The sequence below is a fragment of the Malurus melanocephalus genome, unplaced genomic scaffold (genome assembly GCF_030028575.1).
Source record: "Malurus melanocephalus ecotype Western Australia unplaced genomic scaffold, MMel_1.1 scaffold_54, whole genome shotgun sequence".
Lineage (NCBI taxonomy): Eukaryota > Metazoa > Chordata > Aves > Passeriformes > Maluridae > Malurus > Malurus melanocephalus.
This window is the reverse complement of record NW_026623286.1, coordinates 2,273,950-2,300,056: the sequence shown is the minus strand read 5'-3', so window position 1 is coordinate 2,300,056 and position 26,107 is coordinate 2,273,950. Positions and strand designations below refer to the sequence as shown.

At 38.0% G+C, this 26,107-nt stretch overlaps 1 protein-coding gene across 3 annotated transcripts in view; it reads left to right on the top strand.

The window, feature by feature from the left end:
* TLE1 (TLE family member 1, transcriptional corepressor) overlaps positions 1 to 26,107 on the top strand; it is a 72,902-nt gene that overhangs the window by 23,695 nt on the left and 23,100 nt on the right. For 2 of the 3 annotated variants that reach the window (XM_057365570.1, XM_057365568.1), the window contains 4 exons: positions 1,823 to 1,885; positions 2,756 to 2,860; positions 19,717 to 19,921; positions 20,667 to 20,683. In XM_057365570.1, the coding sequence (XP_057221553.1) occupies positions 1,823 to 1,885; positions 2,756 to 2,860; positions 19,717 to 19,921; positions 20,667 to 20,683 (390 nt within the window). The remainder of the gene's footprint in view (positions 1 to 1,822; positions 1,886 to 2,755; positions 2,861 to 19,716; positions 19,922 to 20,666; positions 20,684 to 26,107) is intronic. The other variant, XM_057365569.1, reaches the window with a different exon arrangement.

Genomic DNA, 26,107 nt, shown 5'->3' with positions numbered 1-26,107 from the left:
AGATCACTTCCAAGTACCGACTTTGCTGTTATGGATGTAGTACTTGTACTAAAGGCTGAACATGGAATTGTGGATATTTTATGGTTGTGGCCCAACAGAACAGAAAAGACCACTGTGATACTCCATGAACAGATAGCAGTTTCAGTTGAGAGCAGAGATATGTTCACCTTGTTGCAGGGGGTAAAGATTTCCTGTAAAGTAATGGCCATTTCATTGCCCTTAGTAAAGGAAAACCTTTCCATCCTAGGAYGAAACCATCCTAGAACTTATTTGGAGGCTTTGGCAAAACTTTATTGAGTGGATGTGTCAAATACCAGGCTTTGGTCACGTGGAGTGGTTCAGGTCAGAGGGATGAGCTGTTGTACAAGCCTAGATGCTATCATATATTTTCCCAGTCAGATGCTGGGAAAAGGTGTTATAGCTTGATGACTGTATTTAGATCCCAAATCACCTGTCTGCTGAGACATAAAAAGTAGAGGGAAGATTTTGTATCCCAGTTATTGTGTGACTGATATATAAGGATCAACATTACACAGTGTCTTCTTAAAAAAACTCACAATTATGGGAAGGTTCAAGAAATGGCTTGGCAGAAGAGTTAACACCTTCAATGTGACTCATTTAAGTGAGTTTATCTTCGCTCAGGTTTAGTACGTACCATTTCATGGAGTGCCTAATGATTCTCAGTAGTGACCACTTGTTTCTTCTATCTTAAAAAATAAAAAGAAACCCCAAACTAACCAAAAAATATCTTTATGGGTTAATTGTACAACAGAATCTGACAGGAGCTGTTCAGTGTCTTACATAGGCTATGTTCTTGTCTGGATGCTAATTTTGGTTTTGTGCAACTGTACCAGAGTGACTGAAATAGCTGTTTTTAAGGAAATCWGAGGGAGTTGTATAGGTATCTTGAGGGTTAATTATAATGTTGATTCGAAATTGCAGGCTGATGTACAGGTCTGAAAAGCTGTCAATACAGGTAATACTGWGTAATGAKAGAAAAAGATCCCTTTACCCCACCAGGAATCCAGTGTTTAAGTTGACATGCCAGAATGGGAGATACAGAAGTACAAGGTACATAAAGCTGCTGAAAAATGGGGCACAAATTCCTTGTCCTGCAGTAATCTCTGTTGATTTCACTGAAGTATTGTTCTGTTCTTTACTGGTTCCTAGCCTTGTTCTCTTGCTGCTCATGTTTTCACAAATTTGCTGTTATGGTCAATGACATTTTCTGATCTGATTTTTTTTTTTCCTTGCTTGCAATATTTTAAATCTCTTTCAATGTGGACTTTAGAAGGCTGTACCTTTTGTCTCCATTCTTCCACACTTRTAGTTTTGGTATTTCTTTTTTTACTTCTGATAGTAAAGACTGATTTCTGTCAGTCAAACTAGTTTTACCTTCTATAGGTATCTGTAGGCAGATAATTGATCATGAAAGAAATATTCTTCTTCTATGCCTGTTGCCTTCATTTTATGCTGCTTGATAATTTGAGTAGTAATAAATCTACCTTTTAAAAGGCTTGATCTTGGAGTTAATGGATTTCAAAAATGCTCTGCTTGTTAAAGAACTATATACAAGGACCAGATTTGTGCCAAAGTGTGTATACAGATTAGGTGCTTTAGACATGGCAGATGTCCTAGAGTAGCTAACTAAATCTCCTTCCTCATATGGGCTTATGTAGAAAGTAGTTATATTTGCAGTAGTATGAAAAACAGGTATTGTTTTGTTAGTTTYTTCACTGTCTGAGCTTAATCCTGCATACTAGTTAATATTTGTCAAACCTCCTAAAATGCAGTTTTTAATCAAAATACTTTTCTTCTGTAGACAGAAATCGCCAAGAGATTGAATACAATTTGTGCACAAGTCATCCCATTTTTGTCTCAGGAAGTAAGTAAAACTGTTCAGCTGTTAAAGTGCAATTATGTTGTTTTTCTGTTTGCAAATTAGCTAGTTTTAAGATGTTAATTTTATCACAATACACAAGTGTAAGGAACATCTGTTATAGCTGAAGTGTGCAAACCCCCTGCTAATTTGAGCTAACAAATCTGAGTTCAAACTAGTGACAATGGCCCAGCCTGATTCATTGCCAGAGGAGAGTGGGAGTCTGTAAAATAATACCAATACAAGAAAATGCTTTCATTTCTAATCATGGTGRTTGCTTATTAGATATTCAGTTGTCAAATGTAGATCTAGTGAAATAAGTATGTATGTGTTCTCTACATAATTTGTATCAAAGGTGAGTATTTAGCTCATGCAAAACACTGTTTAAGGTTGTAAACCTACATTTGGTCTGAATGACTGTTGTGGGCAGCAGCTGTTACGTTTTGAAGCATGTTATTTTCAGACTCCAAATACAAAGAGTATTTGTAGTTCTTGATTTCAATGAAGCAGTTTTCTTTGGAATTTCTACCGGTTTTGCTGTGTGGGCACAGTCTACAAATGTTAAAACTGTCACTAGTATAAAGTTGATATTTTTATCCTGTCAGCTGAACTGAAAATAGTTACTCATTTTCCAGAAAATTAATAATGAAATAGTGTGGGGTAAGAGATAGGCTGGCTGCCTTCAGGGCTCTTCTTTCCTTTTGAACAGTTGAAAAATAGGGCATAGTTACCTTTTACCTTCATGAGATGTCTGGCAAGGGTAGTGTGGGTTTCTGCAGACAGACTGGTTATTCAAGTATTTGTGATCCTGGTTTGATATGATGTGGTCAGTTCCTGAAAACAAATTCTTCCCTTTACCCCTTCTTCTTTTGACAGCATCAGCAACAAGTGGCCCAAGCTGTAGAACGTGCCAAACAAGTGACCATGGCTGAACTGAATGCCATCATCGGGGTACGTGGCCTTCCAGGTCTACCTCCTACAGTGTGTATAACTTGCTTTCATATCTTACTGCTTTGCTATTTTTAAAATAAACTTAATGATTTGATATCTAGCACTGTTTTTATGCCCACTGTTGCTGAAGTGTTTGTGCTTCATGCAGATTTTGGCAGGGATAAAGGTAATAGTTTACTTTAGAACATCATTTTGTTCAGCAGTGCTGCAGGTAACAAAACTTTTCCTGCAAGAAATATAATTATTAGGAGAGTTGCTTGTTTATTTATGGTTATTGTATATCAGTTGAGCTAGATACTTTTTCCTCATGCTTTTTGTGACATTTGAGTTCTTGGAGCTTATACAACTATTCATTCTTCTTTCTTTCCCTTTCTTGTGACTCTTTCATGAATTTTAAATTAGCAAGTGACTGAATAGAAACTTCACTTGCTTTTGAAGTAGTATTAATTGTCTGACACAGTGTTCTAATAGCCTTTTCACCAAGAATGTGCTTTTAAATATGCTAAAAAAGTTAATACTACTTGCTTGTGACTGCTTGTCAATCACAAGTCATTTGCTTTGTATTAATGAACTTTTTGAACCATACATTCCTTCCACTGTATGAGTTCATTTTCCCTGCCACTAAGTCTGGAATATTTCTCATGTTTTCTGCCCTTCGGACTAAGTGAAAGAAGTAGCCGAAACAAGAACCTGTCCTTTCTGATTTTATTCATATGTGAGYGCCTTGAGCGGATTCAAATTACTCATTTATCAATTTATGTTAATTGCTTGTGAGAAGATGCCCTGCTGGTCTTTATAGTTCCCTCAGACACTTTGTAATGATAATTAGACATGCTGCTGTACGGATTAACAGTGCCATAGTCCAATGACGTCTGCAGACAATGGAACCAGTTAATCCATCTGTGCTTAAAATTACATCCCAACTGGAGATGGAAAAAAAATAGGAGTGAGGGAGGATTAAAAGAATGAGCCTCAGCTTGAAAATGCTCCTTTCATCAGTTTCTCAATTGCAGATCTGCAGTCGGTTTGCCTGTGGTAAGCTATTGGCAGTCAATTAGGTGAAATAAACTGGGAGGGTGACCTTCATTTCCTTTTAATAGCTTTTCCTCCCTGAAATGGGGAGCTTCAGTGGATTTTCAGCTTAAATTTTATTCAAGCTGCTTTATTACACTTGACAGATTAGCTTTGCATAAACATACCCCCCCTTCAAATCTGTGCTGTTTTTCCTTCGTATCAAATTTTGACTGTTACTTAGTTGATTTGCTAATCACATCTTAGAAACCCACACAATTACATCTGTATTTGTCAGAATCTCCTCTATGCTTTGCTTGTGTAATGAATTAGTTTATGAATACCTGATTTGATCTTCGAAATACACCACATGTACATTTGTGGTATTCGATTAGCAAAGATTAGAGACCTGTGCTTTCTTGCATTTTTTAAAACAGATTAATTCTTAAGGATGAAAATGGAATGGAAAACTCTTCTTAATGAACTAGTCTTAAAGAAATGTTTATGCAGTGAAAGGGAACATATTAAAATATATTTTAAAATTCTTTGTTGCCTTAAAATAGTGCTACTTAGACAAACCAAATTTTTCTATCTCAAGCATAGCATCTGCTTCTTTTGAAAGTCTCCACAATATAGTCTTTTAAAAGCCATAGGACTTACAAGTACCACATGCAAGTAGAATTTTTGAGTTTTTTTGGTGAGCGGGGAGGGAAGGTCTTTGAAAGCAGGAGTAGAAGCCTCTACTTTTTTCATTTTTAAATTGTCTAAGATTCATCTGAAGAAATGCTTTCCTGTGTCTTATGAAAGACTTCTAAATGATGCCATACAAATCCAAAACTGTGAGTGAGGAGATTAGCAYGCAGGGCACAAAATTGTTTGACCACGAAATGCATGCAATTACATTATGCCAAAATTAGACTTATGTCCCAGTGATCTTTTACAGTCCTATTAATCAATAATTATCTTGTGCCGCACAATAAGTTTCATGCTCTGACATGTGCTTGGTTTTGTTTGAAAGGGACGGTGTACGTCCCGAAAAATCTGAATAGCATAAAATCAGGTTGACAATTCAGTGGACCTTTGCTCCCCCTCACTGAGCACTCAGGGTGTCAAGCCCTTTCCCCAGAGGGGAGGACACATCAGAAGCCTGTCTGTTCCTACAAGCGGCAGCTGCACCGAGGGTGAGCATGGCACAGTTTGATAGCAGCTGTCAGTATTGTTCAGGGACCCGACTTAGTGTAAAGAACAATGGAAGGGCCATGCTGCTAAAGTGCAGTGTCTTTCAAGATAAGAAAAGATATAGTAATTTAACGGTTTAGACACCTATTATGAGCATGAAAGATCATCAGACTTCTTTTCAGGATGCAAATAGGCTGGACCAGTCTGTAACAGTAGTAGATGCAGTTGAGTGGCCTCTGGTKTTACGCTACCTAAGATGCATGCATATGATAAATCTTGAGCGTAGGAGGGAAATTTCATTTTCCTAGCTGGTTTTAACTTGCCTGGTTTCTCTTGWCTAAATAAAATTCTGCATTTTTTTTGGATTTGCCTTTTTTCTCCTCCTTCTTTTCTGTCCATAAGGGCCATTGTTTCCTAACACCAGAGGATTGAGAGTTTCCCAACAGGCTTCCTTTAGTTAGAGCAACTTCTGTTACTGCTACACAGTGTGTGAATTCTGGAAGGGAACAAAGACTTTTTAATTGCAGGGAATAGTGTTTTGAAATACAAAATTATTTTGAACTATTTTTATTCTATACTTTTCATTTCCAGTTGAAAAGATGGAAGCCTATTAGAGGACAGACTATGAGGATAGAGAATTAGAGTCTCACAGGATTGGGATTTTTCAGAGAATTTGCCTAGAAAATCAAAAGCCAGGCTTTGGAATAGGTGTATATTAAGCACATACGAAACAGAATGAATAAATTGACACTTTTTTAAAAAAAGTAATATAGTTGGACTCAGTGAGCTTGCAAGCAGTGCTAATCCTCTGTGTTGATTAAAAATTCTTACTTTAGGAAAAAGCCCTGGATGACGTTTGGTTATTAACAGTCATACTTTTGGCCCTGCACTTATCCTKCATGTTCTGAAGGCTTTGACTTTCAGCCATGGGGTAGCAGTGTGGCTAAACAATCTCCTTTCAATTTTTTTAAAATAGCACCATTTAATATTTATTGTATTGGCATTGACTGAAGTGGCGATTTTGCTAGATAAATAATGAACAAAATAGAAACCTTTGACTGAAAGGATAAGTGCCCCCGTAAACTCCTCATCATTTCTGCAGCTGCAGGCAGTGTCCACTTCTGGGGTTAAGGAAGAATCTATATCATGGCATGAAACAATTAAGTATTAGACTAGTATGGTTTAACTTGAAGGGTTGTTTTGGCTTCTTTTTGTGTGGTTTGGGGGTCTTTTGTGTTTTGTTTTATTGTTTGCTTGGTTTTTTGTGGGGTTGTTTTCTTGAGATATGATTGTCTACAAAATAACAGGTTCATGTTATGAAGYATAAGTGACAGTTAACTTGTTATGTCTAGCTGTGAACAGTAAATCAATAAGTTAGCTTGTTGAGTAGAATATGCAAACATCTGAATGAGAAATACAAGCAGCAAACTGGAAACTTTCTTTAGCTCTATATTTTTGATGCATTTTTTCAGCATACCACTAAGAAGCCAGGTATGTCTTGTTTTGCCTTTTGAGGTGGGTTGTTAATGATTCTGTGAAATATGCATCTTTTGAACTGACAGTGCTCCTGAGACAGATTGAGTTGTTGGCCTCCAAGAGGCCTCTCCACTGTTGCATGAGGTGATTGGCTAAAGGATTAGCAAGATGYGGGATTATTTTTTCTCTCTTGGCTGTGGTTGCCAGCTATCTCTGGGATTGTAGTGTGTGAAGCTTAAGAGGATGAGGTTAACCTCTTGAGGGTTTATTCTTATGAGTGTGTAGTTAATCCTTAGAAAGCCTATAAATAACTAGGCTGTATGTTTCATTATAAGATAGAAATACAGACTAGATCAGAAATGAATGCAGAATTTAGTGCAAGGGAAGAGCTAAGCAGCTGTAGCATTACTTTAGATCCTTCTCAGCCATGATCTGCATTATGTGCTGAGGGAGGGGAAATTGCCTAGTTCTTTTAAATTAAATAAAATGAGATCTAGTGAGCACAAGACACTCTCCTCACTTTTAACGTAAACTACCTAACCCCATGTCTAAGTTACTGCACTCTGGTGGTGGAGCTCTATTGTGTAGCAATCCTGCATTATTCTTCATATTTTGTAATGCATAGAAACCTTAGTTATATCCTAGGATTCTGTCATTCTGTCTGCTTTTAGAAWACAAAGGCTCCTGACTTAGTTTACAGGTTTAAAATAGCAGCTGAGGGAGATATTTGTCAGCAGGATAGTCAGTATTCTCGAAATACCAGTCCCCAAACCATGGTCAGATTTTTACTGTTACTGCCACTAAGCTTGGGTGACAAATTAGAAAGTGTTATTGATGTGTATTGGTAGCTTGACCTACTCAAAAGACAAAATCTGGGAGAAGATATGTAAAAGGAAGAATGGTGTTAATCAAACTTGGTTTCCACTTGACATTCCACCCCATACACACACACGTTGTGGACTGATGGGGAAATGAAGACTCTTGGAACAGCTATATAGAGGAAGGTAGTATCTAAACCAGACAATTTTCTGCTTCTGAAAAAGGTATTCTCAGTCATTCCGGAGAGAGCAGAATTGCATCCAAAAGTCCAACGGAATTGAATTGCAGGCCAGACCTCCCTTGTCTTTGGAGGCTTCATGCAGAGTGCATGGTAAAAGCTTCACCTTGGATCTTGCCCAAAAAGAGAAGCAAAAGATCTTCAGGTGGCTCTCATCTTGATCTAATATTTAAACTACAAGTCAAAGGTGGAAGCAAGTATATGGCTACAAATTTGTGAATCCTAAGAGCTTTCAGAAAAGGAGTGCAAGGATGATAGTTGAACAAAAATGTTGTTAGCTATTCCTAAAACCTGAAGATATGCTGCTGCAACYGTGAATGCAGGGAGAAGGTAGATTTTTAAGAGATAATATATGAGATACCAAATGTGAGTTGGTACCACTTCCTAGATTGCCTTTTACTGAGTGGGTGGTTAGGATATTGCATGTACACATTGAATGGTGTCAAGCTCAAAGCTGGTGTATTTTTCAACAAAAGTGAATCGTAAATTTGGTAAAATACGTGTGGTATTAGTGAACCAAAAAAAAATGGCAGTGGAACATGTGATTTCAGGGTTAGATAGAAGCAGGAGAGTTTTGATACTGTAGAGTTGATTGATTCATTTTGTTAACTTGGCTCCAAAAAATTCTGTTAGACTGGTTTGGAAAGAATAGTTTTGGTGGAATATAAGGGGCTGTAGTTGGCTAAAAATGCTAGAATGGTAGAGTTGAAAGCATGAATTGGCAGCAATGTGGTTGGAACTGTGTGTGTATTCATATATGTAATTGGCACAGAGGGCAAGTTATTTAATCAAGGGATTACTTCCTCTAGAAAGTGATTCAACTCACCTCTCTTGATTTAAGTGTAAAGTTAGCAGAATAGCTAACCATGTTTGAGGATAGTRATAAAGTGGATAATATTCATAAAAACTAGGTTATTAAGTAAAGGACACAAAATGAATAGATGGACATAATTTTTGTTCTTACAAATGTCTGCTTTGTTTTCATCCTCAATGAGGTATGTGGGGGAATTAGAGTGGGTGAAGAGTCAGTAGGCAGAGATAAAAATGTGATGTAACCTTCAGTRTCTGTCTGGAAAGTAGCTGGGAACATGGTAGGTTTGGAGGAGAAAGGAGTTGGATGGGAGACATGAATTGGTCGGTCCAGACAAAAGAAAAATTCAGCTTGGACTGCATACGAGGAGAAATAAAATGCAAAGRAGTTAGTTAAGTAAGGGTGGTCATGTTCATGGAGTTGTCCCCTCCCAGTGTAAGAGTAAGAGTAGAGGGAGTTGTTTGGAGTTTGTTGAATGATGTGGAGCTCTAAGCTGGCCTAATTTGAAGTAAGAGAGAGGTGCAAAGGATGAACCATACAGATTCTGAGAAGCAAACACTGATAAACTGAGGTGAACTAATTGCCACTGTGTGGATGGGAGTGTTGGGGACTGTACAAAGTATACCTCTAGCTAGGTGCCTGTGTCAGAGATGGAGCCAATGAGAGTACGAAGTTGCAGAGGAATATGCAGGTGGGTGAAGATACAGGGGACACAAGTGCTGTAAACACTAAACATTGGAAATGTGCAAACAACCAGCAACCTGCTTGTTATGTTTTTCATCGGGGAAGAGCAAGACAGACTGTTGAGCTAGGGACTGCGTGGGAGGACAAGACAAGAAGCTTACTTTCTTTTTCTTGCATAGAGAGAGGCTAGCATAGGCAGTTAGGGTAACTTTAGGAAACAGAAAAAGGCATGACAAAGACAGTTTTCACAGCATCTTGCTGTAACTCTTTGATATGTGTAAGAGTTTCTTTCAATTGCAGAATTCCTGCTATCTAGTAACTGCAAAATTTTGGAACTTTTCAGAGTCCTTGCTAAACTACCAAGGTTGGTATCTTGTATAACAGTTRTCTGAAATTAATACTTAACTGCCTGAAATAGTATCCAGTACTGTTTATAAAGGTGCTGGCTACCTGGCTTCTCAAAGTGAATACTTACAAGCAGCAGTAGTGAGAAAGTAAAAGCATTATCAGAAGTGCTCAAATGCGTATTCAGAAGTGATTGTTTTTTGGTGTGTCAAAGTTGTTGTGGAATGTAGAGGAAATATACAAGATTCTGTTCTTGGCTTGGAACAGTAAATAAAGACTGGTAAAAAGCTTTTCTTATAACTCATATTTTCCATTTTTTGATGTCTCTGAAATGTTTTTGTAGTAAATAGTAGCTGGGACAAAAGGGTAGTAAGTATAATTTCAAATCCTCTATTTGATTGCTGGATTTTAATTTTCAAAAAAGCCTCGCTACTTAATCGTTTCTATCATGTTCAGCAAGAGTTAAATTTCTGAAGATTAGAAGAGCCTGGAAGGAAAATAAATACTTTTTAAGATAATCATACGTCAGTAATAAAACCCTCTAGAGTAATATCTGTAAGTCATTTCCAAATTGGTGCATGCTTGAACTAGTTGTTTTTGGCAGCTGTGCAGCAAGAACATGCTTTTGAAGTGTTGTTGGATGGTGGTGGTATGCTAACAGTAGCTAAAAAGGCAAATACATAGATTTGAGGTTAGAAGGTGAGTAATAGCAGGAATTTATGGTTGCCGCAGAAATGAAACATGCTGGCAGTTTCTGCAGACCAGAAACAGTGTGTGCTGACAGCTTCATTCTAGAGACTTCAGGCTTGCATTTGAGTCTTCAGGGGAGGCAATATATACTTGTCTAAAATTAAAGAAAAGCTTTGTTCTTTAAGTGACTTAAACTGACAGTGATAGAGGAATGTGAATGGTTTCAGAAAAACAACCTTTGTCTTGTCTGGACCAGGAGATTTTAAGATCATCTTCTGTGACTGTGGTTCTGAATTTGTTACTTTTCCTTTAGAGTCTGTGAATTCCTTTGGTGGAAACATGTTTTCCCGAGCAAGGATCATTTTTTCTATGGTGATTCTAAGTTCACCCCTCCTGTCCTGCAGTATCTGATTTTGCAAAGGTTTCTCTGGCTCCTCCATTGTTGCAGTCTTTGTCTCCTGCTTGCCTTCAGCTTTGCTGTTTATCCCTTATTTTTTTAGCATTTAGCCTAAGATAAGAAAAAGAAACATAATTTTTTTAAGTTAAAAAAAAGCCAAATTACATAATTTCTACAAAGGCCCTTAAAAACATGTTTTTCTGGTTAATTTCTATTTCTCTTTTTTTTTTTTTTTCATCTATGAAGTATTTGAGACGGGAGCTAGTCTTAAACCAGCCCTGGAATACACATTTTTAGAGCAATTACTATATGTTCAAACACATCAAAGATCTATGTTTTTACATAAAAGTATGAACAGTCAATGTATGTGTAACACATATGGAGCAGTATGTATAATATATAGTATAAGTCATATGCAACAGGGTATTAAGGAATATTAAGATGTAAAATATTGTTTACGTYGTATAGACATGGTTTTTGTACGTACACAAAAGGTTATACTAGCAAAAGGGCAGCTTTAGTTTGCGGGCTGCTTGTYGCATTGTCAGTGTAGCTGCTGGTACAAGCTCTACTCGTGCTTCAGTGGGTCTGCACATGGTACARCCTACAGAGTTTTAGGTTGACTTGGAGTGCCTAAAAGCACAGAGGGAGGAAGAAGACCCTTTTCTGTCAGCAAAAGCCTTTGTGTGGGTGCAGCTATACCAGTGGAGGTTAATGCACCTTGAGGAGAAGATGTCACTGAACTGGAAGAATTCCATCTGTTGGTGATGACCTGCATCCTTGCTGCAGGGCTCTGCCCGCGTGGGGTGGGATGATCCGCAGAGGATCCACAGTGTAGAGAGGCTGCTAATCAGACCTACTCTGGTGAAAACACTGGTCATACTGGCAGTGCTATGTCATTATTCCCTCCATGTCAACGGGATGTTAGAAATCCTGCCATTTAAGAATTATTGCTAAAATATTGTTAAATAGTTAATTGCTTATCACTTTAGTGGAAAAACAGCTGATGGGCTTATTCACTGGGTGCGGTGACAAATCATTTGGGTGGGGTCAGCCACATCTGTCACTTACTGTTTCTGAATGTGATTTGAAGTGTATTATCTCTTATCTTTCTAATTCTGGTGCCTGGGCTTKCCCTCAAAGATGCCAGAAGGAAAGGCAGTGAAACCTAGCTGTTTACAGTAAGACAGGAAGGCACAGCAAAGATAAGAGTTGCTGCTCAGATTTATGCTAAGGGAAAGATAAGAGTCCTTTCTTCATTGCAATGTGCAGTGGTAATTTGGAAACTAATCAATGGTTAATAAGCTGCCCTTGAATATTAATTTTAATTTTTTTTTTTTAAATTATATTGGGAAACATTGARGAAGTTCCTCAGTTCTGTGGGTGTAAAACCAACTACAGTAATACAATTTAAAAATAGGATCTTGTAATTCAGCAAAAATACTGTGTGTGTTGGTACTAGTCATGTAATTAATAGCGGCCAAAATGTTACTGGTGCTGGAAGACTTTTTTTTTTCCCCTTCACATTGAAAAAAATCAAAATACCTCTGAAAAAATAGAATATATTTTAGAATACAATCTAAGGAATACATGTACAGATTCAAATTCAAAGAATAGGTAAGATTAGTAGGGGCCATGTGGGGACATCTGGTCCAGCCTCCCTGCTTAAGCCAGTTTGTTCTAGAGCACATAGCACAGGATTGTGTCCAGATGGTTCTTGAATATCTCCTGTGAGGGAGGCTCACAACCGCTCTGGGCAACCGGTTCCAGTTCTCATTCACCTTCACAGTAAGGAAGTTCTTCCKCATGTTCAGGTGGAACTTCCTGTKCATCAGTTTGTGCCCATTGCCTCTTGTCCTATGGCTTGGCACCACCAAGCAGAGCCTGGCTCCATGCACTGACAGACATTGATGAAGTTCCCTCTCAGTCCTCTCTTATTGAGGCTGAACAGGCTCAGCTCTCTCAGCCTTTCCTTGCAACAGAGGTGCTCCATTTCTCTAATTACCTTAATAACTTGACTAGGTTAAGGCTTTACCAGGGCTAAGCAGAGAGGCAGGATCACCTCCCTTGACCTGCTGGCCATGCTCTTCCTAACACACCATTTGTGGCCACCAGGGTAGATCTCTGACTTGAGGACAGTTTGTTGTCCACCAGGACCCCCAGGTCCTTCYCCACAGAGCTGCTTCCCAGCAGATCAGCCCCAGCCTGTGCTGGTGCCTGGGGCTGYTCCTCCCCAGTGCAGGACCCTGCATTTGCCTYTGYTGAATTTCAGAAGGTTTCTCTCTGCCCATCTCTCCMCCTGTTGAGGCCCTTCTGAGGGGCTGMTCAGCCCTCTGGGTATCGACCACTGCTCCCACTCTGTGTCACAGTGACCTGATGAGGAGACATCTGTCCCCTTGTGCGAGTCACTGATGAATAAATTAAACAATACTAGGGTTATTTTGAATCTTGGGATACATCATTAATGCCAAGCTKCCAACTAGACCTGGTGATGATTTGAAGTAGCTTCATGGATAACTTTATTGCTGGATCTCCTGTATCTGAATTTTTGTCTTTTAATAGTTAAGGTGATACAAGGGCTTAGTGTACTTATAATCACTGTATCAGTGGAGCACTGAAATTAACTTCTCTACCTTATTTCAGTTACCCTTATAGCTGAAATTAAGTTGTAAATACAAGAACTGTTTGGGGAATGTGGGTGACAATTTGCCTTTATCCCAGTATAGTTTTCTGTTTTGTGAGAGGCAATTTATGCAACCCTTTATTGCTTAGCAAAAGCTGTTGTGGAGTTGATAGTTACTAGTGAGGTTTGTGTTGTTTGAGCAAGCAAACACAGGAAATGGGAAAAACTTTGAAGAACTTTCTGTTCAGAAATTTAACAAACTTGAGTTTACTTGCATCTACTTCCTGACTTGGATATTTGCTTTCTGGCATAGATTCTCTTCCTAGTAAATTGTGGGTTTTTGTTTGCTCTTTTTTGTGGGAATGGAAAATCAGTGTTAAGATCCCCCCCCAAGACATTACCCTATTCATCTTCTTTAATAAAGCGTAAAAAGGAGCAGGATTTTACCCATGGGACAGTTGGGCCTCTAAATAATCATGCCACTGCCACACAAGTTCTGTATGTGTGAGCTATATAGCTTTGAATAGCTTTTGCCAATATTGTCCTTTTATGGACCTAAATTTCTCTAGTACAATGACATTTCATGTGGTTTATAGATGGAAGAGACTTGCTGAAGACACTATTCTTTGTTTCTGAAGGGACATTCTCTTCCCACATTAGGCACTTCTGTGGCTTGTTCACATAAGGATAGTTTTCAAACAACTTCTACGAAACCATATTCTTGGCTTCTTGGTAGCTAGACATGCAGTTGTGGGCACTTTCAAGTTTGTTTACTGTGGCTTTCTTTCCATCAGAATAAAGGATTTAGAAGATGAGGAAGCARAGAAACCAAATTGACCAAAATAAACAGATATTTCAGAAGAATTAATTAAAAAATTAAGAAATTACAGCAGTACCTGACTCATTTTTTGAAAACTTGTTTAAACAGGGAGACAACAGTAAGCAGTAACAATTGGTGCAGGGTAAGCAGTAACAATTGGCACAGAGTCTGTCACTAGCAGGAGGGCTACAAAGATGATTAAGGAACTGGAGCATCTCATTTGTGAGGAAAGGCTTTGAAAGATTTGGGCCTGTTTAGCCTCGAGAAGAGACAACTGAGAAGGGACCCCATCAGTGTCTGGAAGTACCTGAAGGGAGGGTGCCAAGAGAATGGATTCAGGCTCTGCTTAGTGGTGCCAAACTATGGGACAAAAGTCATTGGGCACAAACTGATGCACAGGAAGTTCCATCTGAATGTGAGGAAGAACTTCCTTACTGTGCAGTGACCGAGCACTGGAACAGATTGTCCAGAGAGGTTTTGAAGTCTCCCTCACTGGAGATACTCAAGAACTGCCTGGATGCAATCCTGTGCCATGTGTTCTCTGATGACCTGTCTTCGGCTGATGACCCATTATGGTTCCTTGTAGCTTGAGGCWTTCTGTATTCTGCAGTCTGAGAATCGTGAAATTGGTAAGGTTGGAAGGGACCACTGGAGGTCATCTAATCTACTTGGCCCTACTCAAACAGGGCGTCCTAGAGGCAATTATGCAAGACTATGTCCATATGGCTTTTGAGTGTCTTCAAGGGTGGAAACTCCAAAGCTTCCTGGGCAGCCTGTGCAAGGGCTCAGTCAAAAATCTGTGTGTTCTGGTGTTCAGGATGAACCTCCTGTGTTTACCCTGTACACATTGGCTCTTGTTTTGTCATTGGGCCATGCAGTGATGGAGTATTAAGATAAGAGACTGGGGTATGTCGTGTGAGGATGGGCTGAGGGAACTGGCACTATTTAACCATCTGTAGCCATATTGTTGGATGCTCTCCATGTCTCTTGYAAGAAGGAATCCAGAACTGGACACAGCAATCCATCTGTGGTTTCAACAGTGCTAAGTAGAGAAGGATCCCCTGCTTAAACCTGCTGGCAATGCTTCATCTAATTCAGCCCAGGATGTAATTCACCTACTTTGCCACAAATGAACATTGCTGCTTGATCATGCAGTTTGGTATGGAAGGACCTTTCCTGCAAATCTGCTTTCTAGCTGTGCAGACCCCACCATCTATCAGGATATGGGATTGTTTCTCCCGGTGTAGGATATGGCACTTGTCCTTCATGAGGTAGTTGAACTTCATGAGATTCCAGTGAGTCCATTCTTCCAGTGAACATTAACACAGCTGTCCTGTATATCAGCCAGTCTTTCCTGTTGTGTCATCTTAATTACTTACATATTTCCCAGATATTTTTTCAGARCACCTCTGTGGATCTTAGGGGAATCTGTTGATAGTATTACTGATGCTAGTGCTGATAAGATTTCTAAAAAAAATTCTGCTTCCAAGCGTTTATTTAGAAGAGCAGAAGAGAAGACAGCTATTGTAGTTTGGGACTATGCATAACCTTTTTTCTTCTGTTCATTTGCAATCACATCTGAATTTTTAATTTGGTGCTTGTCAACAGATACTGCAAAGTACCTTGCACATCTGTTCTGTTTAAGAACAGAGCAATACTCTTTTTAATGATAGAAATTAAATACCGGTATTTGAGTAAAAAAGGTGTTTAAGTAAAATTAGGTGGTTTTGATCTCAACAGAGCTGCTTTAAGGTGAGAAGTGGGATTGTAGGAGCTTGTGCTCTCTGAGCAAGGAGCATTGTAAGGAGACCAGTAAAGGAGACTTGTAACTGTTTAATTATAGGACCTCTGTTTCACAGACACACTAACTCTGTCTTTGGAAGTCTTTGCCAGAAATTGAAAATGTAATTCCACATTTTAAGTCCTGATTAAAGATGTCTTTAGAGCTAGACTTTGCCTAGAATTTTGGAGGTAAAAAGCTGTACTGCCTTAAATTTGTTAAGAAGTGCTTGCTCAGGGACACAAATGCTTGGTTTTATATGCCAGGGTTTGGGTCTTTATGGTTTGGTTATGGAGATGCTGAGAAAAAAATCTGAGGCAATAAAACCTACATCTAAACAGTACAATGATAAGCGTTTGTAATATCTTTTCTCACTTTGCAAATACGAAGAACTGGGCTTGCAACAAGATGGTGGGTGAACTACTGATGTTTTTAGAATCAGTGCTGTGGCTAATTATCTTAGTGCAGTCACTTAAGTATGCATCATTGCACTCTTCTTTACCTTCCCACTTTCCTCTGAAAGTGGACACAGACTTTGCCCTGCAAGTAATGATAATAATTGGTACTAAGACAGACCTGTTACTCATCCTTTTTTGAGCACATTTCTTATGGCAGATGTCTAGTTTTTAATTAACTGCTAATGAACATGCCTAGTAGACCATGATACTGCTGCCAACCTACTCCATTTTATATCTCACTGCTGCTAAGCTCTTAAAAGGTTACAGAGCAGGCATTAGTGTCTTTGAAGTGATGGGAAAGTGATTATATGCATAACATAATTGTTTGTAGGATCTACTATGGCAAATGTTTAGTTACTGAATGCATCTGGTGAACACTGCTGTTATCCCTCTCCCTGGTCTTTAGTTTCTTCCTTTGTGTGCAGCACAATTCCTTTTACATCCTCTACAAAGATAATACCATACACTTTTAAAAATTAAAGTTTTTAAAATAGAATAATAATAACTTTTTTAAACTTCTGGGAAGATTCATCTTTGTGGATGATCCCTCATCTCTTARGGAGAACTTTAAACCTGTTATGAGTAAGTAATGTATAAGCAGTAAGCCAGTACACTAAAGTCGTAAACGGCACTGAGCCTCACATAATAAACATGAAATCGTGACATAACTTTTGTGGCTTGAAGACCATGATCAGGGTTTCAGTCTCAAATCAGTTTCATGTAGTGCCRTATTTATGGATCTTTGTGTACTGTGTCCCTAAGTAAGCATTTGGAAAGCTACCAAGACGTGCAGAGCAGCTTTGCAAAGCTTTTTTAGTTGTCAAACCACACCTTGCCCCTGGCCACTGCTCCTCACTATCTGTGTGCAGTACCACCAAGCACACAGGACACTGCCCTCCTGCTCTCAGAACCTCTCACAGGACATTAATCTGTTTCTCAGACTTTGAAAATGCGGGGCGTGTAGGCTACAAACCAGAGCCAGGGAAATGCTAGGCTATGTGCCCCTAACAGTTCTTAAAATGGTAACCTGTGCTTCCTGATATCAAATGGATTAACTTGTTTGCTAATTAAACCAAGCAGGAGAGACATGAATAAGGGTTATCTTCATGCACTCCTGCATGAAGGAGTGGGGACAAGAATGGAAACAATTTAACTTCTGTTCCCCATTTTGGCCTTCCCATGGTCACACTGCAAAAGAAGCTAATTTGAGTTTGCTGTCGGGAGAACGGAGGAAGCTTTTCTCCATGAAACCATTTTGGAAGGAATAAATCGCTCTTTATTCTTAGGCAGTTGTGCACCRAAACTAGATAATGTAGGGTGCTAGTGCAGCTGGGGACAAGTAAGACCAATGCCAACGATGCTGCATAGCGCTGCTGATCCATGTTTTCTCAGTGCTAGAATGCAGATGACTGACCTGGCAGAAGAGGTCAATGGGGAAGGAGGTGACTAAATAACCAGCTCTGAGAGAGGCTACCAAAATATCAGATTATCTCGTGTTTTGAGGAAAAGTGCTAGAAACTACTGAAGTCTTTATCCATAAAGTCTGGGAGAAGAGGGATGTCTTTAGAGACTGAATCCAAAAAACAAACAAGGCATCCCCCAAACAACCAACAACCAGAAAAACAAACAAAAAAACAAACAAACAAAAAAACTCTCCACAAAAAAGCAACCAAAAACCCCAAACAAACAAACAAAAAACCAAAACAAACAAAAAAAGAAAACCCAAACCAAACTCCTGCAGTCCTGTCAAATTTTACAGTGCTCTTTACTTTTAGTTCTTCACTGAAGGGAATCTTTGCTAGCAGTAACTAGTTGATATTGCAGAAAGTAGTCTATTGTTTACTTAAAATAAAAACAATTCTTAATGCTTTCTTCAAAATGTTACTTTTTGTGTTGTTGTAGACACATTAAATTAGAAGAATGAGAAGTACTTCTCTTGTACCTCTCTTGCATACTAGAAAGTGTGGTGATCCGATGTGTGTATGGAAGTGTAGACGAGCCAGGCTTTTTATGCAGCACTTGAAAATAGATTCCTGATACATGGTGTGAAGAGCTGGTAACAGCTCAAGGCATGTCGTGGGATGGGGTTATGAGAAGCAAAACCGTAGGAGTGCAGTAGTTATATATGTATAAATAAATAGTGATAAATAAATTCACTCATATGCCAGTAGATGTTATACAGGTATTGTTGACAGTTTGTCTTGAAAAGCCTTTGCAATTTTATCTGGAAACAGATAAAATACTTTTGCTTATTTTGAGTTGAGTTTTTTTTTTGAGTAATGGATGAAATATTGTAAGCTGCAGTCTAGGTGTGATTTCAGTAGCTATCAGCAGCCACTGTAACAATTTTGCGTGCTCTCACGGGACTGCTGGCATTCACCTGGTTAAACTTGCATTCATCCTGTTTGGACATGTGTTTCTCTGTCTCCTTTTTGGTCCCATGAATTGGATGGTACTCTAGCTTTTTCTTGGAATCTGCCTTGGCCAGAGGGATAGTGGACAGTGCCCAGGGTGGAGAGGATAGTTCTGTCTTCYGTTCCTTTATAAGGAAGCAGGAGAGAGAGGTGGAAAATCTGTTCACCTTCAGCAGATTACGGGAGCTAAAGATGCTAAGATAAAGATGCTTTTGGAGCTTCATTTTTGAAAAATACCTGTGCTGAGCATTTTGGACAAATTAAACAGGTAGCTGAACCTGGTGAACAATAATAAAACTATGAAAGTTTTAACTAGAAAATACCTTAATATTCAAACTATTGGGAAGGAATTCTGTTTTAAAAGCTCTGTTTCTAAAACTGCTTACAGGTACTTTTCACAGGTTGCTTACAGAGTTGTATGTCCATTCATTATGATTTTGATCTTGCAAACTCCTTTTAAAGCAGTTGAAGGTATTTTAATTCATTAATACCATGTTTTTTGTTAAGAATCCCATGCTATCTATGTTACCTTGATATTAAGCTCAAAGCTGCTTCCTAAACATAGTGTTAGGTCATGAATAATTCCCCCTCTTTCCCCTAAAAACTTTGGCTAGAATGAACTGCAAATTTAACTCCACTAAATATGAAATTAGGTATATCTTTTACCTTTTTTTAATATTCGTAATACAAATTTACTTGCTGTTTCCAAATTGGGTAAAGAGAGTGGTGTGAATTTAAATCAATCTTGTCACCAAAACTTTTCTTCCAGAGCAGTGATAAGCCTTTCTAAAGAAAGTGAGAGGTATTTGAGTCCTCAGCTGCTGTACTTTGTTGCTAGTGATGTTGTGGCAGGCAATAGCTGCCCAAAACAACCTATGGTTGTTGAACTTATTCCACAGGCTGCAAGATAAGTACCCAGTGAGCCTTTTTGGGTGATGGGACATGAGCAGACTTGTCACAGAAGTCACTTACAATGATATAATGCAGTATATGGTGCGTTAACAGGGAGAGACTAGATTAAGGAGAAATTAATGTCAAAATCCCCTATTGATTCTCAGTAATTAACCAAACTTCTGCCTTATCCTTCCCATACTATGTGCTGTACATTGTTCTTCTGGGGATGATGATACGGCTGGAACAGCAGCAGCAGTTGCAGGCTCAGCATCTCTCCCATGGCCATGGACCTCCAGTGCCTCTAACGCCACATCCATCAGGACTTCAGCCTCCAGGAATCCCTCCTCTTGGAAGCAGTGCTGGCCTTCTTGCCCTTTCTAGTGCTCTGGGTGGGCAGTCTCACTTGGCAATAAAAGATGACAAGAAGCATCACGATGCAGACCACCACAGAGGTGAGAGGCATGGCAGGCCTGATTAGGACATTGTCAGATTTGCGCATTGCTGCAAATTATGTGGATCTCTAAAGAGTTCGAGTTACATAGAATGAGAAAAAACTGCTGGCAAACTTTAAAATGTCTGCATATATACCACTGAAACAAAATTCAGCTTGGAATTTTTCAATATTTTAAAAGGGGATCACTAGGTGTCACCTGCTCTATACTTTGCAGGGCTTTTTGACATCCTGGTTAATGCTTAGTTGTAATAGCAGTGGCCTGCACCATATTGTGGAAAATTGTTAAACTGCATAATGGTGATTTTTTTCTAAGAAAGTAATGTTGTTAAATGGGTGGSTGGGAAGGTAGGGGGGAAAAGAAGTTAAATTTTGAAGTGAATGTGTTCAAACAAAGGATTTAGATAATTGCATCTGTTACTTTAGTTTCGTAAGCTTAAATTCTAGTACTCAGTTAAATATTGGGCAAAATTGCACTTGACTAATTTTTGAGAAGAAAATAATTTATTCTGTCATGAAATAAAACTAGGCTTTGTGTATGGTTAAACTGTAAATCATGTTTACAAAATACTGTAATTTTCAGGAAATCACTGTATTAGGAATGTGCAATGACTTATATAAATAAAAGCCATTTTAAAACTGTTTGTGGCTTGTGTTCTAATTTTTTTCCCCCCTTTTTTATTTCTGTTCTTGCCTCTGTGTCTGAACGGGCATGTCTGTCCATTTCTTGGTTACTGCGGGAGCAGACAGAGAGCCAGGCACAGTAAGTACCAACATTCCTGCTGTTTCCATTTCCAATAATGTAATAATCAGATGTTATGCTGTTTGTCTGTTTTGTCTTCCTTTTAGTCATTTTCATGATGCTAGGCATATGTGTTTTCTGTTAGGATATGTCTTGGTTTATACAGAACACCAGATGATTCATTTGATGGACTGTGTGGAGGAGTTTTGTTTCTGAGTAGAATGCTTTTAGGCAAACATGAATTTTAGTTTGCTTATTGGCAGCAGAAAGGGGGGATGAAGCTGCAAATCATCTGAAATTGCAAATACAGTAAAAATACTGTCCCGAGTTAAGATTTTTTTTCCCTCTAGGATTTTCAGGAATTAGAGTTGGARAACAGGTGAGAAATTTAAATATGAGAATTTTAAATGTGTCACGATAGTGTTTGGACTTAGGAGGAAGTTTTTAACTGCGTCTGTTTAAACCTTGCTAATGTCATTACTGCTCAATTTGAGCTTCAGGTAAAACTTCTATGGTGTTAATTTTTTCCCTACAAGCTGTAATAGAATTGGTCTTCTCTGAAAAGCCCTCAAACAACTACTTTGTTGCAGCTTTTCATACTGKTTTTTTTTGAGTGATATTCCTGTATTAATGTGTTAGAGATGGTCATGTGCAACTTTATGTCAATTCAATGAACAAAGCTACTTTTGTTTTTATGTCATAGGTGAATTTGGGCTCTATTTTGTTCCTTTCCTCAATTGAAAAAGACAAGAAGTAGGAAAAGTTATCTGACAGATGACTTTACAGTTCTAAACTTCTAATTTTTATTGCTGCATATTTAATGTATATTCAAGGCTTGCTTGACAGTTATTTACTGGAAGCTATGTGCATGTCTTTTGCAGTGGTCTTTTAATTTTAGATTGCTAAGCAAGAAGCATTCATTTCAGCTTGCTTAAAATTATTAATGACTGTAAATGTAGAAATAATTTTCAGGTGGGATTTTACAAATTCTCAGGTTTATTAAGGACATTTTCCTTTATGTGGAAAGTACTTCTTTGGTATTACTGTGCAGTTCTACAATATGATTTCCATTGAATATATCTGGCCTTTGAGCACTATGACTAGAATCTAACARCTTTAAATGTGAAAGTTTGAAAAATTAGAATTTAGTGATGACAGTTTAATTTAATATTGAATTTTGTAACATAACTTTGGGTTAAATAATACTGTGACATATTTGAGCATATTAATTTTTAAATTAGATTTGGGTTTATTTTTTTAACTCGCCTGAGGTAAATAAGCAGTTATGAGCTTTTTTGTATTGTTTGTTTAGGAATGCACTAAAATTATTTTATTTATAAATTAACATAAAGGTGTGATTTTATAATTTTTTTATTTTGTCCAGTTTAAGTACTTTTGCTATATCTAAATAGCAAGGGCTACTTTCTTCTTTCATATGTTAGCTCAAGTTCCAAAAAGTAAAATGAAAAAGAGTTTTTTGGTAAATGCATTTTTGTGTAGTATATAAGTGAGTGATAATAATACTTACTTAACTTGAATGCTAAAAATACTTCRTCAAATTTAAATGGTGGACTACATGAGTAATGGTTGTTGGGTTTTGGCTGATTTATCTCCAACTGTCCCAAATTGGCTTCGTTTTATTGTGCAAATGCAGGCATCCCTACTAATGTGGCACAGTCTGGCTACAGGTAGTGAAGCCAGACAAAGAAATCAAGTTTTGCAACTGAAACTGAAAGCTTTGAGAGAAATTAATACAAAATAACTTTAATGTTCACATTTTTTTTTTCCAGGAATCATATTGGCAATATTTTTCAAACTYGTAGCTGTTCATTTATCACGTGTCTCCCCACTGTTCTAGAATCCTGTTTGGATAGAACAGAAATGCAAATGTTTTGATGCACTCTGTTGTAACAGTAGTAATTTGTAGACAGTGAAATCTTACTTCATTGTGTGCTTAAGATTTACATTAGTTTATATTTGTCCTCATGAAAAATAYGGAGTTTATTTTCTAAGACCTAGGAAATATTCATAAATTTTCCCGGGCATTTTTTACCTTCATTGTTAACCCTAAATGCTGCTATTGTTTTGTAAAGCAAATGCTCTTTTCCTACAGTAGGAAAATATTCCATGCCCTGAGCTGTCTATGCTATTCTTCATCTCCCAGTCTTGGAGAAGCAGGGCATGAACAACTGAGTGCTGATATTATGAGCAGTTTTGTTTTGTGGTTTAATTCTTGTATAAGTGGGAAAAAKATCATACAAGTTGTTATGTGACGTGTAGGATGCTGATCAGTGTAGCACAAGTATGTTTCTTGGACGTCGTGAAGAAAGCATGGCTCTAAACCACCAAGAAGCTTCAGCAGAGATTCCTCATACACAAGAGCTGTGGGTTGCTGCATTGCAGTTTAGTTTTAGCTGATGGAAGGCAGCAAAAGGGGATTGGGATGGTCTGGCAGAAATTTTTATGGGTACCCTAATTCTGACGAGCATTAGCTAGAAAATACTGTAATCAACAGAAGTATTATTCCTTGTTAATGTCCTCTGATTGTAAAATTAATATAACTTAAAATGATTTTTGAAAAGAAGGTGAAGTCAAGTAGCTTTCCATGACCAGTAGTTTTGACACAAAACCTACTCTCTTTATAAGTCATCTTTTGGGTTGTTGACATGTGTGTTTGCAATRAGCGTATTGAACAAATTGAAGTTAATGATTCTGGAGTAGGGTAGCTTTGAGTACAATCTTCTTTTGCCTTTCTGGGGGATATTAAATCTTCCAGCATCTACTGTATTCCTGTCAGTGAGTACTGAAAATGAGCAACTGATGTTTTGGGTGCAGTTCTTAGACTTGTTCCTGCTTTGCCTACTCAGACTGTTCCTGTCTGTGTGTGTGTGTCTGTAGATAGCACTTGGGTGTGGTGCAGTGGCAGGACAGACGTCCCCTGCATGGTCCCATAAGCTCAGAGGTTCTGCTGAGCAGTGCAGGCAAGCCTAAATTGTCAGCTGTGGTACCTGGCTGTGGTGGCTGTCCTTGGCATGGATGGACAGTGAGTCGGGGAATGACCAAGCACAGAGCAAGCCGCTGTGTGTGTGCGCCTTTGGGGGAGAGGGCAGTGAGAGGGCTGGGGGGCCCAGTACTAGGGAAGATACTATTTGGGACCAGGTGTAGTTGAATCATGGGCACAAGTGCAATGTAAATGTTGTTGTTTAATTGCTGTGATGATCAGCATAAAGTCAATGGTCAGTTCTGTATGTACTATTCTGCATGAATTGTCTGTGCTGTACTATAAGTGGGACTAAATGAGATACTGTGTGCTCTCAGCCCGTACCTCTGGCACACATGCTTGAGGTTTGGAAGTGGTTCCTGTGGGGAACTCTATGGCAGTCAGAGAGGTGCATTTGAATAATGTGCATTATATTCCTGGTAGGGAACCTGCCTTCTTTCTGTGCACAGTGACTAGGTTTTTGTTTCACATTTGCCTTCTGGTGGTTTCAGTATTTAACCTTTGCTGGCAGCAGAGTTGCTTTAGGATCACAAGCTGCCTGTTATACAGCCCTTATGTGGTCTGGTAATTCTGCTAYGTTAACCTTTTCATTATCTTTTGGGACTTATTTGAAGAAAAGGGCTTCATGTATATGAAGCAAATTATCAAAAGAAAAGGAGAACACATAAAACTGATTTTGACCACTTGCTCTGATCTGAGATTCATGATTTGCAAATATTGCATTGATAATCCTTAAAAACCTGAACTCTAAGTATGAAAGCAAGAAATATCTTCAGTTATGTACCTAATCTGTTGAAATTAAGATAAAATAAAAATGGATTTCTCTTTAGGATATCAACTATGCATGTATGTGTCTTTTTGCCCTTTTTACATAAACTGATTATTATTGAAGATCAGTACCAATTGAAAATTTCTGTAGAGTTATTAAAAAAAAATTATAGCCAAAATAAAAATTCTTGTCCTACTTTTGAAAAGAAGTTAATTGTTAGTTGACCTGATAGAAGAACTAGCAGAATGCTTCTCCTAAAGAGAAATAAGTAGAGTAATATTGTGAAGCTGTTGCTGCTGTTTTCTGGCTGGTCCTGTTTGATAGTGGACATACAGCAAATAGAAACTCTATCAGAGCTGAAATGAGAAAAGATGGCTTTTAGTATGCTGTCTTCACTGTTTCCTGAGTCTTAACATTACATGAGTGAGACATATCAATAGTCCAAGGCTTATATGATCCTCTTAAAAAGTTTTTTTTTTTAATTTTATTTGATTTTGTTCTTCAGTGTTCTGCATTTACCAATTGCACTACTTTAAAATATTCATATTTTCACATTGTTGAATGAAATCTTATATATTTGGTGGTTTCAATTATGATAGTGACTTACAGTAGCAAGCTTTTTTTCTTTACCTTTTAGTCACAGTTGTTAGAATTTTCTTGAACTATTATGGGAAGCAAAAATAGGAACTTATTTTTTGAGTTTACTGATAGATTTTGCCATAAAAACAGCACAGTCTTATTTGCAGCTTCTGGTTTAATTATTGGGAAATGATCTGGTCTACAACTCTAGCATGGATGCTCTGATCAAAGAGAACAGTGGTTTAAATTAATGTGGTAAGTTATGGAAAGGTGGTGTAAATATGACCATAGGGGATATGTTTTGCAGAATAGGCTTGTGATATAATTACATGCATCAGTCTTTTGAAGAAAAAAACAAATCTAATAATCTTTGCCTGGCATTTAGGACAGTGGGAGCTGGGATTTCCTAGGTGTGTTTCACAGCTTTGAAATTCTGCTAGACTAACAGTATAAAATATTGTCAACGTTGTCTAGGTAGACTAAATAAAAAAAAAATAGCTATTGTAGTTAAACCTRTAGGTTGTCAAAAACTGCAAGCTGTAACTCCAAATAGCAGCATTACCGAWTTTTTTCCAGCTGTTGCCCCTTTGCCACCTTTTTGCTACTTACACTTTCTTTATGGAAAATTAAATGAGGAACTGACTTTATTCTCTTTGTTGCATTTGCTTGAGTTGTATTATTCTAAATTCTTCAGTAGTAAAATAGGCAGTTTAAATTATTTTTATTAGGGAAAGTATCTCTTGACTAGAAGACTTTCCTCCTTAAGAGGAAAACATTCTGGTCAAATTTGATTTGACTCCTTACTTCTTAAGATGTTTCTACTGCTTCTTAAGATGTTTCTACTACTACAAACATTATGGATTCGAAATTAAAACCCATTTTCAACATTTTAATGGTTTCCAGACTAGCGAATCCCTGAATTTGTGTCCATCTGGTAGGAGATAAGGGGTTAAATTCCGACTGTATTTGTCAAGGCAATTAGTTCAATGATCCAACAAGCCCACCTTTTAGCTACAAAACATTTCTGTAAAGACATTATTTTGAGCTTCTTTATACTGAATTTCAATAGACCCTCCTATATGCTTTATGTAAGCCC